We start from the raw sequence: 19,670 nt of genomic DNA, 5'->3' as shown, positions 1-19,670 counted from the left end.
AGATCACGAGTCGTTCTTCTGGAGTTATTTGCAGTTTTACCTCATTGTAAAGTAGGAAGCTGTGTGGATCTTTTGTAAAGAGTCTGTGTTGTAATTCTATAGACATGCCTTGGACCCGCATATGTTTCTGTTGTACCACTCTGAGCGATATAATACGAGTGGAACGGTGTTTCATTGGTGTTATATCAGACTTGCATACTACACCATGCAGTGGTATGCCGGGTCACCACAGATTCCCAGTACCAAATTAATTAACCTAAATAGACACTCCTCCATGGTATGTGATTGATGGACGGCACCCGAAGGATTCGGTTAGCCATGGCTTGTGTAAGCAAAGGTTGGGGGGGAGTGTCATCATAATAAAACTAAAATAAAAAGGCACTCCTTCATGGTATGAGATTGTTGGCAGGCACCCGAGGATTCGGCTAGACATGGTTTGTGAAAGAAAGGTTGGAAGGAGTGCCACACAAAAATAAAATGGGAGCCGCTCTTTGAAGGTTTGTCTGGCAAGGGGGTTAGAGTACCCGCTACCAGTCGTTGACAACAACAAACACCTCTCGAAATGTTACTTTCATTCTCTTTATACGATTTCAAAACTGAAAAAGCTCTAGCACATGATTTAATCCCTGCTTCCCTCTGCGAAGGGCCTGTCTTTTACTTTATGTTGAGTCAGTAAACCTATTTCCCTCCATCTTAAGCAAGCATTTGAGTAGTTGTGATCAAACCATTATATTGTGATTTGCTTCATCATGTCTTTTATTCTTCCTTGTTTAGTACAAGTTTTATCTGAATGAATATAGCTTTGCAAGTTATCAATGATCATGAGGAAACTATTATGATTGAGTATGCAGGTTGTGCCATATAAACTTTAACATGAGAGCGCTGCTCGATAGATAAGTATAACTTGCTAATTGTTCTCTGACCAAGAACAAAGTTTGCCATCACCAACTATGATTTCTTATGCACCTTTATTTGTGATTACCTTATACTTGTTTCAAGTTGAATTATATGAGGAAGTTGTTTACTAGAATATCTTGTGTGAATGAATATGATGCTTCTTGTCCGTATTTTATTTATCGACTCTTCACTCCATAAACATGTGGTCCTGTTTACCGAGTTCAGTTTCGCTTGGGGACAAGCCAAGTCTAAGCTTGGGGGGAGTTGATACGTCCAATTTGCATCACTATTTTATATCATAATTTGCTGTTATTCATTGATATATTTCATATTTGGAGATAATACTTATGTTATTTCATCTATTTTGCATGTTTCATGATTATTGGAGAATCGCGTACCGGAGCCAGGATTCTACTGGAAAAAGCGCCGTCAGAATGCAATATTTCGGAAGATCAACAGTTGACGGAAATTATACGAAAAACCTTATTTTTCCAGAAGATGAAGTGAGCCAGAAGGGGGAGCCGAGGGGACCCGAGGTGGGCCCACCCCATAGGCCGGCGCGGCCCAAGGCCTGGCCGCGCCGCCCTGTGAGGAGGGGGCCCACAGCTCCCTCTCGCCTCCTTTTCTTCGCGAACGTCTTCGTCCCAAAAACCTAAGCTCCAGAGGGTACCTCGCGAAGAGTTATAGCCGCCTCTGCGGGGCGGAGAACACCAGAGAGAAAAGAGCTCTCCGGCAGGCTGAGATCCGCCAGGGAAATTCCCTCCCGGAGGGGGAAATCGATGCCATCGTCACCGCCATCAAGTTGGACATCATCTCCATCACCATCATCATCATCTTCATCATCATCACCGCCGTCTCCACCGCTGCACATCGTCACCGCTGTAACAATTTGGGTTTGATCTTGATTGTTTGATAGGGGAAACTCTCCCGGTGTTGATTTCTACTAGTTATTGATGCTATTGAGTGAAACCATTGAACCAAGGTTTATGTTCAGATTGTTATTCATCATCATATCACCTCTGATCATGTTCCATATGATGTCTTGTGAGTAGTTCGTTTAGTTCTTGAGGACATGGGTGAAGTCTAAATGTTAGTAGTGAAGTATGGTTGAGTAATATTCAATGTTATGATATTTAAGTTGTGGTGTTATTCTTCTAGTGGTGTCGTGTGAACGTCGACTACACGACCCTTCACCTTTATGGGCCTAGGGGAATGCATCTTGTACTCGTTTGCCGATTGCGGGGTTGCCGGAGTGACATAAACCTAAACCCCCGTTGGTATATCGATGCAGGAGGGATAGCAGGATCTCAGAGTTTAAGGCTGTGGTTAGATTTATCTTAATTACTTTCTTGTAGTTGCGGATGCTTGCAAGGGGTATAATCACAAGTATGTATTAGTCCTAGGAAGGGCGGTACATTAGCACAGGTTCACCCACACAACACTTATCAAAACAATGAAGATTAATTAGCCGTATGTAGCGAAAGTACTAGACTAAAATCCCGTGTGTCCTCGAGAACGTTTGGTCATTATAAGTAAACAAACCGGCTTGTCCTTTGTGCTAAAAAGGATTGGGCCACTCGCTGCAATTGTTACTCTCGCACTTTACTTACTCGTACTTTATTCATCTGCTACATCAAAACCCCCTGAATACTTGTCTGTGAGCATTTACAGTGAATCCTTCATCGAAACTGCTTGTCAACACCTTCTGCTCCTCGTTGGGATCGACATTCTTACTTATCGAAGATACTACGATACACCCCCTATACTTGTGGGTCATCACTCATGTTCCAGGACGGTTGTACCAACGAAGGTTCCATTATAGCGAAACATAATCCCTTTTCCAAGTTTTGCAATAGCTTTCACAATCTTAACCCCTCCCCCCGCCCCTGCATTGCACCCTAGGAGGCACATGGGCAAAACTGGAGGCCTCCTCCTCGGCGGCCCCTCCCGCCACCACTGTTGCCGCCTTCGCCCCGCGGTGGTGGTGATCTCCATGGGAAAATAGTGCCGGGGGTGGATCCCTCCTCGTGGTAGTGCGGGCGGCCGCCGGATTTGGCTCGGGCAATGATGGTGGCTCGCTGACGCAAGGACACCGGAGCGGCGGCTTTGGGAACATGGGGTGGCGGATCTGGGGCCAGCGCGCCCCGATCTGATGGGGAGGTGGGCCGTGGCGGCGACTCGGCGGATGCGGGGGCGCTCGGGCCATGTGGGCAGTCGGGCGGCGATGCATGTGGTCCCCGACCGACGTGCGATGCGTGGATGGTCGGGGCGCATTGTGCTGGCCCTTGGCACCTTTGTGCTTAGCAGCGGGATGCACCCCGAGATCTCAGCGGTGGCGCTGTTGGCGCATAGGAGGTGTGTGTTAGTGGAGTGTGGGCCGGCGACACTTCCTCACCTTGCTATCCGGTCACGTGGGGAGGTGTAGGCTCGATTGCTCCGGGAGAAATCCTAACCGCGCGACGTCCGTGGATGTCGCCGTCCTCCTTGCTCTCCGACCTTTCGCTGTCCTTGGGTTCACGTCTTCGGGTGGAAGCCTAGATCTCTCCTTGCAGGATCAGACGATGGGTATGCTCTCAAGTCCTTTTACGCTAGTGTTTAGCTATGTTAGGTCAAATCCTAAATACCTCATGTGTGTGAATTCTTATTTGAAATTCTGGAAGTCCATTAGTTGTATATCTTTCTCGTTACAACAGTTCAATCAAATCATCAACATAGTACTTGGCGTTGCCCTAGCAGTTGAGCTATTTGTGGCATCTGTTTTTGAAAACAAGCTCTACGCATGCAATCGCGAGTCCAACCGAGTCCTCATGGTTCACACAATTTCCATGCTTCCAGAAAGGTTGCTCGGATCCTAGAAATGAGGATTTCCACATCTTCCCCTATGAGGGTGTGTGGCTTCATCCCAAGAAGATTTCTCAGATTCTAGAAGAAGGGATACTATTAGGTATGTTGAGTTGGTGTGCATGTAAATTCTTTTGTTCTTTTCAGTGTTCTCTCCCGTGACCTACATTGATCGATGTCGTCACATAATGAACTTACTGGGATATTGTACAATCATTTTAGGACTTCTACTTTAGTTTTCTTCTCTGTTTGAGCTATGGAATTGGTGACGTGGAGTTTTATTGACAGGGTGTATGTTATTGAGGAAACGAATTGAAAAAGGTACTACCTCAATTATTAGTTACGTGGCCGTCGATATCGGTGAACATTTAATGGATGCAGTTGTTACTAAATCTTGCATGCATCAGTTATGAAATCTTTGTATGTAATTTGGACGGCTTTTCATCTATATTTTAATTCTAGCCACTCAAATTGTTGGCGGTGATGATAGTTGGTAGGTGTACGTACTAAAGTGCACTGGTAGTATATAGGTCATCAACACTTTGCCCGTGCTATCGTTTAGTCTATATAAGAGTAGGAGGAAAGGTTCTAGGGAGAAAGTAAGAGATGGCAATTCCTTGTGTGCATGTGTGTTATGTCTTGTCCAACTTTTGTGTGCTTGTGAGGCATTGGGATTATGGATCTCTTTTTCGTTGTGATGGTGCGCCAAGAGCACGAGATTATAGAGCTCTTTTTCTACAAGAGCATAGGACGAGCTCCATAATCCTGCGCTTTGGTACTAATATCCTGGCACAATTCGCCCATTTTCTACAAGAGCACAGGACGAGCTTGTCGCTCAAATGTTGTTTTGTGATGAAATGACATTTCTAATTCTTCAGTCCACTCCACAATAGTCACCCCAGCTACCTGGCGAGAGCGCATAACATGAAAGAGGTGTACGAGGTAGACTCCCTAGGCCAAGCACTTAGGGTGTAAAAATAGTGTCCTCCCGGTATTTGTAATGTAAGTTTATGCATACCCACCTTACCAAAACAATACAAGACACACAAAGGTGGGCACATAGTATCCTGATATCAGATGAATTCTTTGATCTTTCCGCTATGAACAACTCTTAGAGCACTCTTTCTCATGCTCGTTCGCTTGTCTCTGATGCCATGATTTCTGCTTACACTCTTGCTCGCACTCCTGGATCCACTCCTACTACACGCACCACTTCTACCTTTCCAACTCGCCAAGTACCCCCTCTCACCATCATCACGACAACCAATACTGTCATTCTCGTCATTGCCATCCATGCAACATTGCCGGGTTTTCATACCGTGCCATCCATGTATGCGCCGGCTGGGGCGCCGCAACCGCACGATTGGGATCGGACGAACGGACGGATAGGTGCTTTCCTTGGAACAGCCTAGCTTCTCCTTTCTTCTAGTTTTGGAAACTGTCGGGTGCGTGCGTCTGACGCGTGGAAGACCCGCCAGCTGGATTGACCCGCAAGGAGAAATCCTTTTCTTTCCTTGACGATAATAAAAGCAAACATTCTTGTGGTGCCGTGGTAGCCAAGTTGCCACGCATATTTGTGTGAAGTGCTTTTTGTCTAAATCAGGTACTACTACTAGTAGAACATTCTACCGGATACTTCTCTTTTCTAAGAATATATTGTGTGAACCGTGGGTTTTTATGAGCTGACTGTTGACGGTCCAGTGCGGCACATTCAAGCTTGCTCCGAGGCATTGAATCTGTTCTCGCTCCTCCTTCCTTCTATAAAATATGATGTGCCTACCTCTTCACGGTGTAAATATATTCTACAAAAATGGTATCCATCATCTTCATGAAATCACTCAAAGTTTCTATCTTTTTTTTGACAACCATGTTTTACACATGTACCATTTAGTTCACAACCAACCAACCCTTGGATCTTTGTGGATTTTCCAATCTCCTAGTACAATGATCATAAACACAAGTTTTGTGTGCCGTGAAAACAAGTACCATACGCCCAAAACACACAAACTCTGCACAAAATTAAGTACAAGGAACAACAACAAAAAATTACAACCATGTTTTATTTTTGAAACATAACTTAAATGTACCTATTTTTAAGCGGAAATATAGGTCAGATACCCACATTTACCCATACCCATGGGTGAAATTGTCATCCTAAAAATGGTAACTTAGTCTATGAAATGATATATGCTTTTGTTGATTCCTTGGTTGATGTATCCACTAATATTTCTATGACTATACCGCTTATTTAGGCTGTGGACCTATCCGAACAAATGCATGATGGTTGTACTCTCAAGTCCTTTTACGCTACCGTTTAGCTATGCCGGGTCAAATATCCTCCTGTGTGAATTCTTATCTTGAAGTTCATTGTCTATCTTTCTCGCTACAACAGTTCAATCACATCACCAATATAGTACTTGGTGTTGGTACAATACGGGCGCTATTGTGGCATCTATTCTTTTGAAAACACGGTCTAGGACTGGGGTCACGAGTTGGACCGATCTCTTATGGTTGACACAAAAGGTTACTTGGATCCTAGAAATGAGGATTTCTACATGTTCCCATATGAGGGTCTATGGCTTCATCCCAAGACGATTTCTCTGATTCTGGAAGAAGGGATACTATTAATTACGTTGTGTTGCTTGTTAGTATTTTCTCACGTGACCTGCGGTTATCGGTTATGTCACATAGTCAACTTAGTGGGATATGGTGCAAACATTTTAGGATTTGTACTTTAGCTTTTCTTCTCTATTTGTGCTAAGGAATTGGTGACATGGAGTTTTATTATCGGGGTGTATGTTATTGTGGAAAATAAATGAAAAAAACCGACTACCTCAATCATTAGTTATGTGGTCGCTGATGTCAATGAACATTTAATGGATGCGGTGGTTATGAAATCTTGCATGCATCAGTTATGAAATCTTTGCATGTAATTTGGATGGCTTTTCGTCTACATTTTAATTATAGCTACTCAAATTATTGGCACTAATGACAGCTGGTAGATGTAGACACTGAAGTGCACCAGTAGCCTGTAGGTCCTCAACACTTGCACATGCTATCTTTTAGTCTATATAAGAGTAGGCGGAAAATTTATAGGGAGAAAATAAGAGATGGCGATTCCTTATGTGAGTATGTGTTATGTCTTGTCAAACTTTTGTGGGCTTGTGAGGCACTGGGATTATGGAGATCTTTATTACGATGGTGCGCCAAGAGCACCCCTGCCCTTTGGTACTAGTATCCTAGCACAATTAGGACATTTTCTACAAAAGCATAGGACGAGCTTATCACTCCAATGTTGCTTTGCGCACCCCAACTACATGGCGAGAACGCAGAACATGACCCAAGTGTCTGAGGTAGACTCCCTAGGCCGAAGCACTTAGGGTGTAAAAACAGTGTCATCCTGGTATTTCTCATGTAAGTTTATGCATACGCACCTTACAAAAACAATACAAGGCACACAAAGTTGGCACATAGTATCTCCCGGTATCATATGAATTCCTTGATCTTTCCGCTATGAACAACTCTTAGAGCACTCTTTCTCATGTTCGTACTCTTGTCTCCCATGCCATGATTCATGCTTGCACTTCCGCTCACACTACTGGATCCACTCCTACTACACACACCACTTCTGCTCGCGGCGTCGGTGTTACCTTTCCAACTCGCGAAGTACCCCCTCTCACCATCATCGCCACAACCAATACTACCGTTCTCGCCATCTGCGTCCATGCAAAATTGTTGGTTGTTCTTACCACGACATACATGCATGCGCCATGTGATCATCACAGACCGCATTAACTTCAAGCTTGACCCGAAGCCGAACAACTTCTCCAAATGACGAAACATTTTGCACTTTGTCGTATGCAAGTCCGATGTGCGGGGCAACAACCACAAAGCATATGGGCTATTTTGTGCCTCGATAGGATGGCCTTTCCTCCCTAATAGTTGTGTGCCCCATGGGTGCCACAAAATGCCGTGGGTGTCCTTGGCCCATGTCTGCCTGCCTAGCACCACAAATACCCCTCCGCCACCCCATCTATGTTGTCTTTGAAATCATGGGAAACCCCAAATAGCCCGAACGACATGGCTCCTATTTCAGGACTTGTATGAATGGAACTATGGAAGGGAAAAAGTGTAAAGGGATCTAACTACTTCTTTTACACAGATGTCTACTTACAGTTCAGGGGGGGGGATCTACTTACAGTTCAGGAGAAAAAAAATACACTTTGGTTTGTTTTTTTTTTTTGAGAACTTTGAATGCACAACATTTGAGCCAGTCCAACTATAGAATAAGTACGTACTCACCGGCCCATGTGTGGACCGGGCCGCAAGTGTACCGGGCCCATGTGTGACTCTCGAACAGCAAGGAAGGAAACCCACCAAACCAACCCGAAAGCACCGCACCCAGTACCCGGCCCGCACGCGCACCCGTCCGATGTCGCTGGTCGCCTACGACGCCTCCTCCGACGAGGAAGACGCCGGCGAGCCCCCCGCCGCCGGTCCAACCCCTCCTCCGCACCTCTCCCCAGCCATCGGGCCGCAGCCGAGGCCTCCGCCGCCCTCGCCCTCGGTGCGCGCCGCTCCTCAGAACCCTGCGCCGCCGCCTGCCCCCAGCCAGTAAGCCCCGTGCCCCCTCTGATCTCTCTAGGGTTTCGATTGCTGGTATGGAAATTGGTGGGGAAGCTGTGGGTTTGAGCATTGCTATTGGATTTCGTCTCCGCGCCTACTAGATTTAGACACTTAGTCTTGTTGATGCCATTGACGGCCACTAGGTAGAAGGGTAGAACTACCGAGGATATGCTAGAGCTTGAGCTAGCCGTAACTAGTTTGCAGGTGCGAGACCGTAGGCTAGTGAAGGCTAGATTCGAAACAATCTCGAAATAAAAGGTTAGATTCGAAACGAGAACTGCCGCGCTCTTGCTGGGCTCACTTGTTGCCTACTGGTGGGGATCATGTAGGTTCAGAAGTCAGAACCCATAGGAGCCTTCTATTTTACCGTGCACGCTGTAGCTAATTGCAACTCCAATGCTGAAATCTGATACTACCAAAAATAGCTAATGCGAGCTGCTTGCCGTTATGACGAATTGGGATCACGTAGCTGTTAGTCCCTGTTTGCAATGGATGCTAAAGTTCTTGTTGCAACAGGGAAACTTGAATACTCTGTATCCTGTGTTGGTTTGTTAAAGGGGAAAAGGTCACATGGGGGCATTGATGGTTATAAAGAGAGTTTCCTACCTAAAGTTCCATCAGCGGAACTCAAGGTCTTACAGTTTTGCTTGGTATTGAGAAACCTTGAATCGTATGCACTCATAAGTATGAGCTAAGTTTATTTTTGGCGTGCTTCCCTCGCAATTGAAGGCATATGCTTGCAACTGAGGAGAGCTGGATTTGCCACGCAATGATTCATTGCTTGCCAAATGCCTCTGAGAATCATGTGCAGGGACATTTTCTGTGTATATACATTTGTTTTTCTGTTGGAATGTGCATACACGTCTAATTATAACCTTGCAGGATTCATTTAGGCAGGTTATTTCGCGTAACTTTGCTCTGAGTCTTATGGTCTATGCCATGTCATTGACACGCTTTTACTTGATTCTTAAAAAAAGTTTCAGCCACCTTGTAGCCATTACATGTGGTGAAGTAGGGGATTTGTACTTCTGTAGCATGTCCACCTCTAGTGTATTAGTTTACATGAATTTGTATGTCCTTGCTGTATCTGATATTAATTGACTTGCTTACATTTCATTGTCCTCCCTGTTGTTCTTAACTTGATTTTCTGCATTTTTTTTGTCCCAGGAATGTAGTGTCAACTAGTTCGAGTAATGTCTCCCTGCCCACACCATCATTTGAACTACCAGATGTTGCAGATCTGTTTGATTCCCCTTCTCTCCCCTCTAGAGGTGCTGCTGCTATGGTGGGGAGTTCATCAAGGAAAAGAGAATCAAATGGATCTGCAATTCCTCCTCGCAGTAAATTTCCAAGGGCCCAGTCAGCACAGCCTCGTGGTGGCAGGAATGCTGCTACGAGCACATTAGTTCCACCACAGCTTAGTGGAAGGTTAGTCCTATTTTCAGCTACTTTAAAAGATTTGATATGCAATCCTCATTGATTTGATTTTTTCGAAAGTTCTTTATTCAATCAAGTGTTTTGAGTGAACTAAGGTGGATAGCCGAGTGTTTTGCCAATAATAATGAGAAAAGAATATTCCACGTTTATGCATGCCAGAACTTGATGCCACTAAATAATGTTTGCCCTTTTTGTTTTGACAGGAGTAACGTTGTTACTGAAGATATGGGCAAACTGTTTGTGGCAAGACGTACCGATTAGCATTTATAGTACCACTAAATTGAGAAATTCGGGTGACACATCTACTGGCTAGGGCTTGCCGTAACTCAAGAGATAGGACAGATACTCTCTATTGTGACATTTGTTTGTTGCCTGTTTCTTTGTTGTTCATCTGTGTTTCATCACAACAAAAAGCATGCAACTCTTTTGGGAAAGTTAGTTGACGAGAATGTGCTGTGTTCAGTTTCTTTTGGTTGATAGTGAGCGGATGGATTGACGATAGAATGTAGCCTCTCTTCCCAAGTATAAATGCTTTTCACATGTTACTCCCTACAAAGAAAAAGACATATATGGAACTGTACTGCAGAATGCATGGCACACAAAGGCTTTCAGTTGAAATCGAAATCTAGAGCTTAGGATTGACGACTTGGCTTGTAATACCATGACGCCGATGAGTTCCTGCTTCATCGAGAACATGATAGAATGATTGGCGATGATCTAAATCTTTAGGACAACTGATTGACCTTCTACTCTGCGAGTTGAACGTGTTGTGTTCAGTATCTTTTGGTTAACAGTGAATGGATGGATCGACAGGCGAATGTAGTAGAATGTATCTTTTGGTTAACAGTGAATGGATGGATCGACAGGCGAATGTAGTAGAATGTATAGATGTCTATTGTCGTCGTTAATGCTAGCATCTCCGAGGAGTCTGCGATGTTGGTTGAGCCTGAGACTTTGCAGCATTCCGTTTGCCTCTGTCTTGACACGGTGAACTGCAGCACCTCTGAACACGCACATGACAACCTTGCCTTTCAGATCATCCACTGCATCCTTTTAGAAGATCTGCAGCCGACACTAACTTCTGCAGCATTCTCTCCTAGGTGGGTAAACATCTGTGATCTTCCTCTATCACAGGTGCTTTGCTAGAGGTTTGTTCCACCGCCGCTCCCGATGTCTCATATTCCCATGCAGTCTTCAATCTTTCATGATCTTTTATCACACTCTCTTTGATATGTTTGGGTGACTACCACCTATTTCACATACGAAGCTAATGCGGCAAAATTGGGATAGAGCTAATTTGTTGAAGATGAAGTGGTATAAATATAAGAGGGGGACATTATCCATGTATGTAAGGTTGGTGTGGTATACATCGAAGTAAAGAGCTGGGTGTGGCATTGATAAGGAAAACATTAATGTGGAGGGTGGTGTGGTGTTTCTGGAATACATAAAAATGTCTATATGATATAGCTACCCTGAAATAATCATCGGTGATGATTATTTGCTTTCCCAAAATGACACGAAAGTAAGGAGAGCAACAGACAAATATGACATTGTTTTAACATGACATCAGTGATGATAACACACACGTCTTGAGAGCAAGAACATGAGGCTTCTCTTCTCGCTCCTCCTCTTTACATCCATTCCCATATTTTCGTCCTCCTCACCTCAGAGCTCTCATGTTCTTCTCACTCCTACCGTGGCATGATTGACGGATGATGTTGTTGCAACCTGGTTTGGCATAAGTGCTGATGTAACTCAAGAGATATGCATTGCTCTCTTTTGTGACATTTGTTTGGTGCCTGTTTCTATGGTGTTTACCTGGTGGACCGATTTTTTTTACCCTCAGTCCAAATAGGGTCTTAGTAGTGAGTGGATGTGTTGGAGAGAATGCTATTTTTCTTGAAAATTGCATGTGTAGTATCACACACCTAACTATCATGGTAATGTTCAATTCACTATGTATAGTCCTATAAATCCCCAAATCCTTCAAGCATATTACAAAGACAAAGGCATGTTTTACCCAGAAATTGCAAAACACATAGGAGTATATGTATGGCTACAGTAGCAACTGGATTGACCTTCTCTACGAGTCATGGGCCAGCATCAAAATGGACTGGTGATACACGTTGGAGACGACGAACCCCCGATGGTCCGCCGTATTCGTCAACTCCAGCATCTCCGAGAAATCGGCGGCTTGGTGGTCGAACGGCAGGTGCAGGCCACTAGGTAGAACTACCGAGGATTTGCTAGAGCTTGAGCTACTGGAAACCAAATCACCATACCGTAATACCAAATCATCTTGCAGCACAAGGAATGGTCGTAACTAGTTTTGCAGGTGCGAGATCGTAGGCTAGTGAAGGCTAGATTCGAAACAATCTCGAAATAAAAGGTTAGGTTCGAAAGGAAGAACTGCCACGCTCGTGCTGGGCTCACTTAGTGACTTGTTGCCTACTGGTGGGGGTCATGTAGGTTCAGAAAGATGAGCCTTCTTCTATGCTCTTCTACCTTACTGTGCACGCTGTAGCCAATTGCAACTCCAATGCTGATATCTGATACTACCAAAAAAGGCTACTGTGAGCTGCTTGCCGTCATGACGAATTGAGGATCCCGTAGCTGTTAGTCCCTGTTTGCATGGATGCTAAAATTTTTTTGCAACAGGGAAACTCGAATACTCTGTATCATGTGTTGGTTTGTTAAAGGGGAAATGTTTGTTATATTGTGATCCTTCCAAGAAGAGGCTAACTTCTGACGAGCGGAGCGAGGCCCGTCGCCGGGGGTGCGGGGGGCGAAACCCCCCGCGGTACGGATCGTTGCCACCGTCTATATATATTTCCTGTAAGTCGCCGCTAAGGTTTTGTCGCATCATTGTACACCCACGGCGTTTGTAAACACCACCGAAATAGTGAAGTTTTGCTGGCTGGCGCCCGTGGTTTTTTCCCTTGTGTGTTGCAAGGGTTTTCCACGTTAAAATCTCGTGTCCCCTGCAGTGTTTTACTTTTCGTTCTTCGTTTATTGTGCATCTCGATTATAACAAGTGGTATCAGAGTCCGTGTTCTTTGGATCTAGGGTTTACGAGATGTCGTCACTGAAGTTCGATCTACCGCAGCTGGACTACACCACGAGATTTGCTTTGTGGCAAGTGAAGATGAGGGCGATTCTCGCCCAATCTTCAGATCTGGATGAAGCGATCGATGCTTTCGGCGAGAAAGCGAAGGATACCTGGACCGATGCGGAGAAGCGGAAAGACCGTAAGGCTTTATCGTTGATTCAACTCCATCTGTCCAATAATATTCTGCAGGAAGTGCTGCAGGAGAAAACCACCACCGAGTTATGGGTCAAACTAGAGGAGATCTGTTTGTCCAAGGATCTCACGGGCAGATTGCACGTGAAGATGAAGCTGTTCTCGCATAAGTTGCAAGAGGGATGTTCGGTAATGAATCACCTATCTTCCTGGAAAGAGATTGTTTCTGATTTGCAGTCTATAGAAGTTAAGTATGAGGATGAGGATTTAGGTCTTCTTCTTTTATGCTCGCTGCCTAATTCTTTCAATAATTTTCGTGAGACCATATTATTGAGCCGCGACAAACTAACTCTCGCGGAAGTTTATGATGCTCTTCAACAAAAGGAGAAAATGAAATCTATGGTGCAGGCTGAAAGTTTGTCCTCCAAGGCGGAGGCATTAGAGGTCTGTGGCAGGCCTGAGCAGCGAGATAACTACTACCACAACAACAGAGATAAGAGCAAGGGCGACAGAGGTCGCTCAAAGTCCAAAGGACGTGACAAGTTCTGCAGGTATTGTAAGAAATCTAACCACAATATTGATGATTGTTGGAAGCTGCAGAACAAGGAGAAAAGGAACGGAACTTACCAACCGAAAAATAATGAAGGTAATGGTAAGGCTGCCGTTGTCACCGGTAAGGGTGAGGCTGCTGTTGTTGCTGGTAATGATGGTAGTGATAGTTATGATGGAGATTGCTTAGCTGTCTTGGCTGCATGTGTTTCACGTGATGATGAATGGATTCTTGATACTGCATGTTCGTTTCATATTTGCTGTAACAAATATTGGTTCAGTTCTTATGAGTCTGTGCAGAGTGGAGATTTTGTGCGTGTGGGGAATGACAACCAGTGCAGCATTGTTGACATTGGTTCTGTTCAGATCAAGACCCATGATGGGATGACACGCACGTTGACAGGAGTGAAACACATACCCTCCATGGCGAGGAATTTGATATCTTTGAGTACCCTTGATTGTGACGGGTACACGTACAAAGGTGGGAACAAACTTTTGAAGGTATCATCAGGTTCTCTCATTATTATGATTGGTGATATGAATTCTGCGAAATTATATGTCCTTAGAGGTAGCACTTTGCCTGGTATTGCTGCTGCTGTTAGTTCTGATGAATCTAGTAAGACTAACCTTTGGCTAGGCCTGTAGCTGGGCATGGGCTGTCCACGGGGCCGCCAGCCCAACCCAAGTAAATACGTCAAGTGGACCTCCACGGCACGAAATAAACTTTCGACGGTCAATAGCGACACACCCGCTACCGCCGCCCCGTCGCCACCAGGCTGCATCGATAGCTATCTCCATGGAGGTTGCCGGCGGGCGCCTTGGCCGGAGGAATCACCTAACCACAGCCTCTCTATCCCTCTGCTCCCGCTTTGCTATCCATCTTCAGCCGGCGAGATCCATGGGGAGTAACTGGCCACCTGCGAGGTCTGTTTGGAGCTGACCGTGCAGACCATTCTTCCCCGTCCAAATCAAGGAGCTGGCACGCAACACTCCGACTCACGTCCCCAAATTCCCAATCCCACCACGAGTTCGCCGGAGAAACTGCAGCCGACGCCTCAGTCCGAACCCCCATCCCCGCATCTCACGCGTGTCGCCGGGCCGGACGACCCTCGGCGATTTCCTTGCCACGGCCCACCATGTTTGCCAGCTCCGGTCGCCGGTGTCGCGCACCAGGTCGGATCGCGCGCGTGCGGGGGCAAGCCAGCCTGGGCCGGCGCCACGGGACTCCCACTTCGGGGCCTTGCGCTGACGCTGCCCGTCATCGCCGGTCGCTGTTCACCGGGGCCTCGGGGTCATCGAGGAAGAAGGCAACGTGGTGGGACCAGAGTCAACAGAGGAAGAAGGAAATCGTGATTCCGGGTGGTTTCCTTTTTTCGTTTGACTATTTAAACGTTCACGAGGTGGGATCGGTGAACGCCATTTTATTCGTACTAATTAAACAAGCACAAGTGGACGTCCCGCTCAGGTCAGGCGGACAGAAGTGAACATGTAGCGAGCACCCACGGACATGCCCAATTACAGGCTGACCTTTGGCATAAGCGTCTTGGACATATGAGTGAGCTTGGCATGGCAGAATTGGCAAAGGGAGAGCTAATTGATGGCTGCGATTTAGGTAAGCTTGAGTTCTGTGAGCACTGCATCTTTGGTAAGCATAAAAGAGTAAAATTTAATGCTTCCGTTCATACCACCAAATGCATTTTAGATTATGTACACGCTGATGTTTGGGGTTCGTCCCGTAGAACCTCTAATGGTGGTGCTAATTACATGCTTACTATTATTGATGATTACTCAAGGAAAGTGTGGCCATATTTCCTGAAACATAAATCTGATGTTTTTAATGCCTTTAAGAAGTGGAAAGTTATGGTAGAAACCCAAACTGAAAAGAAGGTTAAGATACTCCGTACTGACAATGGTATGGAATTTTGTTCAAATGAATTTGATGAGTTTTGCAGCAATGATGGGATGGTAAGACATCATACCATTCCGTACACCCCTCAACAGAATGGCGTGGCTGAACGCATGAACATGACCATTATTTCGAGGGCTCGCTTCATGTTGTCTAATGCAAAGATGCATACAAGTTTTTGGGCTGAAGCAGCCTCCACCGCATGTTATCTCATCAACAGGTCACCTTCTGTTCCACTTGATAAGAAAACTCCAATTGAGGTATGGTCTGGTTACTTTCATTGATTATTCAGATTTGAGAGTTTTTGGTTGCACTGCTTACGTTCATGTTGATAATGGAAAGTTGGAGCCAAGGGCTGTTAAGTGCATCTTCCTTGGTTATGGTTCAGGAGTTAAGGCATATAGATTATGGAATCCTGAAACTAAGAAAATTGTGTTGAGCAGGAATGTCGTTTTTAATGAGGCGGTTATGTTTAATGATAGTCCGTCTACTGATATTTCTGATGCTATTGATTCTCCTGATGTTTCTGATGATGAGCATCACATAATTGGCGTGCAGGTGGAGCACGCAAAGGAGAATGAAAATGTGGTTCCTGAAACCAACAATGATGATAATGATGTTCCACCTTCACCACCTATTGTTCAGCGACAAGGATGGTCTATTGCTGCTGACCGCCCTAAGAGAAATATTGCACCTCCTACCCGATTAATTCAAGAATGTGATATTGTTGATTATGCTTTGAGTTGTGCTGAACAGGTGGAGCATGATATTGAACCAGCTACATATACTGAAGCCATTGCTTCGGTTGATAAAGAGAAGTGGGTAGGTGCGATGCAAGAAGAGATGCAATCGCTTGAGAAGAATGGCACATGAGATGTTGTGCACTTGCCTAAACAAAAGAAGGCTGTCCGCTGCAAGTGGATATTTAAAAGAAAGGAAGGTTTGTCTCCTAATGAGCCTCCACGGTTTAAGGCAAGGTTAGTAGCAAAAGGTTTCAGTCAAATTCCAGGTGTTGATTATAATGATGTATTCTCCCCGGTTGTGAAGCATAGTTCTATTCGTGCTTTCTTTGGTATTGTTGCTATGCATGATCTTGAGCTTGAGCAGCTAGATGTAAAGACTGCTTTTCTGCATGGTGAGTTGGAGGAGGAGATATATATGGACCAACCTGAAGGTTCTGTTGTGCCTGGTAAGGAGGATCTTGTTTGCAAATTAAAGAGGTCCCTTTATGGTCTGAAGCTTGATCGCCACGACAGTGGTATAAAAGGTTTGATTCATTTATGCTTACACATGGTTTTGAGAGATCTCAGTATGATAGTTGTGTGTATATCAAGTTTGTTAATGGATCACCTATTTATTTGCTGCTATATGTTGATGATATGTTGATTGCTGCCAAGAGCATGAAAGAGATCACTATTTTAAAGAATCAATTAAGTAGTGAGTTTGAGATGAAGGATCTTGGTCCTGCTAAGAAAATACTAGGCATGGAAATTAAAAGGGACAGAAAGTCTAGTTTGTTGTTTCTTAGTCAGGAAAAGTACATTGAGAAAGTTCTTCATCGTTTTAATATGCATGATGCAAAGTCAGTTACTACTCCTATTGCTTCTCATTTCAAGTTGTCAGCTTTGCAATGTCCTAGCTCTGAAGATGATATTGAGTACATGTCTCGAGTTCCCTATTCTAGTGATGTTGGTTCCTTGATGTATGCCATGGTTTGTTCACGTCCTGATCTATCATATGCTATGAGTTTGGTCAGTCGACACATGGCTAATCCTGGTAAAGAACATTGGAAAGCTGTTCAGTGGATTTTCAGGTACCTTCGCGGCACATCAAAAGCTTGCTTGAGGTTTGGCAGGATTGGTGAGGGGCTCGCCGGATATGTGGATTCAGATTATACTGGCGATTTGGATAAGAGAAGGTCCCTCACATGTTATGTGTTTACTGTTGGTGGATGTGCTGTTAGCTGGAAGGCTACTTTGCAGGATGCTGTTGCACAATCTACTACTGAGGCTGAGTACATGGCTATTGCTGAGGCAGGTAAAGAGGCTGTTTGGCTGAAAGGTTTATATGCTGAGCTTTGTGGAGATAATTCTTGCATTAAGTTGTTCAGTGACAGTCAAAGTGCTATTTATTTTACTAAAGATCAGATATTCCATGAGAGGACAAAGCACATTGATATTAAGTACCACGCAATCAGAGATGTGGTTGCAAAAGGTAAAATGAAGGTATGCAAGATTAGTACTCATGATAATCCTGCTGATATGATGACTAAGCCTGTCCCTGTGTCCAAGTTTGAGCTTTGCTCAAGCTTGGTTGGTATAACTGTTTAGCCCAAGTGGCTATTGGCGCCAGCAAGTGTTTTCTTTGTTGATTCAGGTGATTGTTGAAGTTCATGCTACAAGGAATTTGTCTCAAGGTGGAGTTTGTTATATTGTGATCCAAATTCCAAGAAGAGGCTAACTTCTGACGAGCGGAGCGAGGCCCGTCGCCGGGGGTGCGGGGGGCGAAGCCCCCCGCGGTACGGATCGTTGCCACCATCTATATATATTTCCTGTAAGCCGCCGCTAGGGTTTTGTCGCATCATTGTACACCCACGGCGTTTGTAAACACCACCGAAATAGTGAAGTTTTGCTGGCTGGCGCCCGTGGTTTTTTCCCTTGTGTGTTGCAAGGGTTTTCCACGTTAAAATCTCGTGTCCCCTGCAGTGTTTTACTTTTCGTTCTTCGTTTATTGTGCATCTCGATTATAACAATGTTCACATGGGGGCATTGATGGTTATAAAGAGAATTTCCTAACTAAAGTTCCATCAGTCAAACTGAAAGTCTTACAGTTTTGCTGGATATTGACAAGCCTTGAATCTTATGCACTCATAAGTATGAGCCGTAAGTTTATTTTGTTGGAGATATGCCCAAGAGGCAATAATAAAAGTGGTTATTATATATCTTTATGTTTATGATAAATGTTTATATACCATGCTATAATTGTATTAACCGAAACATTGATACATGTGTGATATGTAAACAACAAAGAGTCCCTAGTATGCCTCTTAACTAGCTTGTTGATTAATGGATGATTAGTTTCATATTCATGAACATTGGATGTTATTAATAACAAGGTTATATCATTATATGAATGATGTAATGGACACACCAAATTAAGCGTAGCATAAGATCACATCATTAAGTTATTTGCTATAAGCTTTCGATACATAGTTACCTAGTCCTTATGACCATGAGATCATGTAAATCACTTATACCGGAAAGGTACTTTGATTACATCAAACGCCACTGCGTAAATGGGTGGTTATAAAGGTGGGATTAAGTATCCGGAAAGTATGAGTTGAGGCATATGGATCAACAGTGGGATTTGTCCATCCCGATGATGGATAGATATACTCTGGGCCCTCTCGGTGGAATGTCGTCTAATGTCTTGCAAGCATATGAATAAGTTCATAAGAGACCACATACCACGGTACGAGTAAAGAGTACTTGTGAGGAGACGAGGTTGAACAAGGTATAGAGTGATACCGATGATCAAACCTCGGACAAGTAAAATATCGCGTGACAAAGGGAATTGGTATCGTATGTGAATGGTTCATTCGATCACTGAAGTCATCGTTGAATATGTGGAGCCATTATGGATCTCCAGATTCCGCTATTGGTTATTGGTCGGAGAGAGTACTCAACCATATCCGCATAGTTCACGAACCGTAGGGTGACACACTTAAGGTTTGATGTTGAAATGGTAGAACTTGAATATGGAATGGAGTTCGAAGAATTGTTCGAAGTCCCGGATGGGATCCCGGACATCACGAGGAGTTCCGGAATGGTCCGGAGAATAAGATTCATATATAGGAAGTCATTTTATAAGATTTAAAATGATCCGGAAGATTTTACGGAAGGTTCTAGAAAAGTCCGGAAGAAATCACTAAGGAAGGAGGAGTCCCGGAGGGACTCCACCTCCCCATGGCCGGCCAACCCTAGAAGGGGGAGTCCACCTTGGACTCCACCAAGGGGGCCGGCCACCCCCCCACATGGAAGGGGGGAATCCCACCCCAAGTGGGATTCCCACCTTGGGTAGGTTTCCCTACTACATGGAAGGTTTTGGGTTAGGGTCTTATTCGAAGACTTGTAGTCCAACACTTGGGGGTTCCACCTATATAATGAGGGGCCA

General features: G+C 44.7%; 1 protein-coding gene across 2 annotated transcripts in view; it reads left to right on the top strand.

Annotated features, from left to right (window-relative positions):
• Positions 1-8,123: 8,123 nt before the first annotated feature.
• Positions 8,124-19,670, top strand: part of LOC127345656 (uncharacterized) — a 50,731-nt gene continuing 39,184 nt past the window's right edge. Inside the window, exons 1-3 of one of the 2 annotated variants that reach the window (XM_051372142.1) lie at positions 8,124-8,352; positions 9,532-9,792; positions 10,005-10,263. In XM_051372142.1, the coding sequence (XP_051228102.1) occupies positions 8,171-8,352; positions 9,532-9,792; positions 10,005-10,062 (501 nt within the window). In that variant the 5' untranslated portion in view covers positions 8,124-8,170 and the 3' untranslated portion in view covers positions 10,063-10,263. Of the gene's footprint in view, positions 8,353-9,531; positions 9,793-10,004; positions 10,264-19,670 lie in introns of those variants that run through there. The other variant, XM_051372143.2, reaches the window with a different exon arrangement.

This window comes from Lolium perenne, chromosome 3, assembly GCF_019359855.2.
Source record: "Lolium perenne isolate Kyuss_39 chromosome 3, Kyuss_2.0, whole genome shotgun sequence".
Lineage (NCBI taxonomy): Eukaryota > Viridiplantae > Streptophyta > Magnoliopsida > Poales > Poaceae > Lolium > Lolium perenne.
Note: the sequence above shows the minus strand (reverse complement) of the source record. Positions and strands in the feature narration are given on the sequence as shown.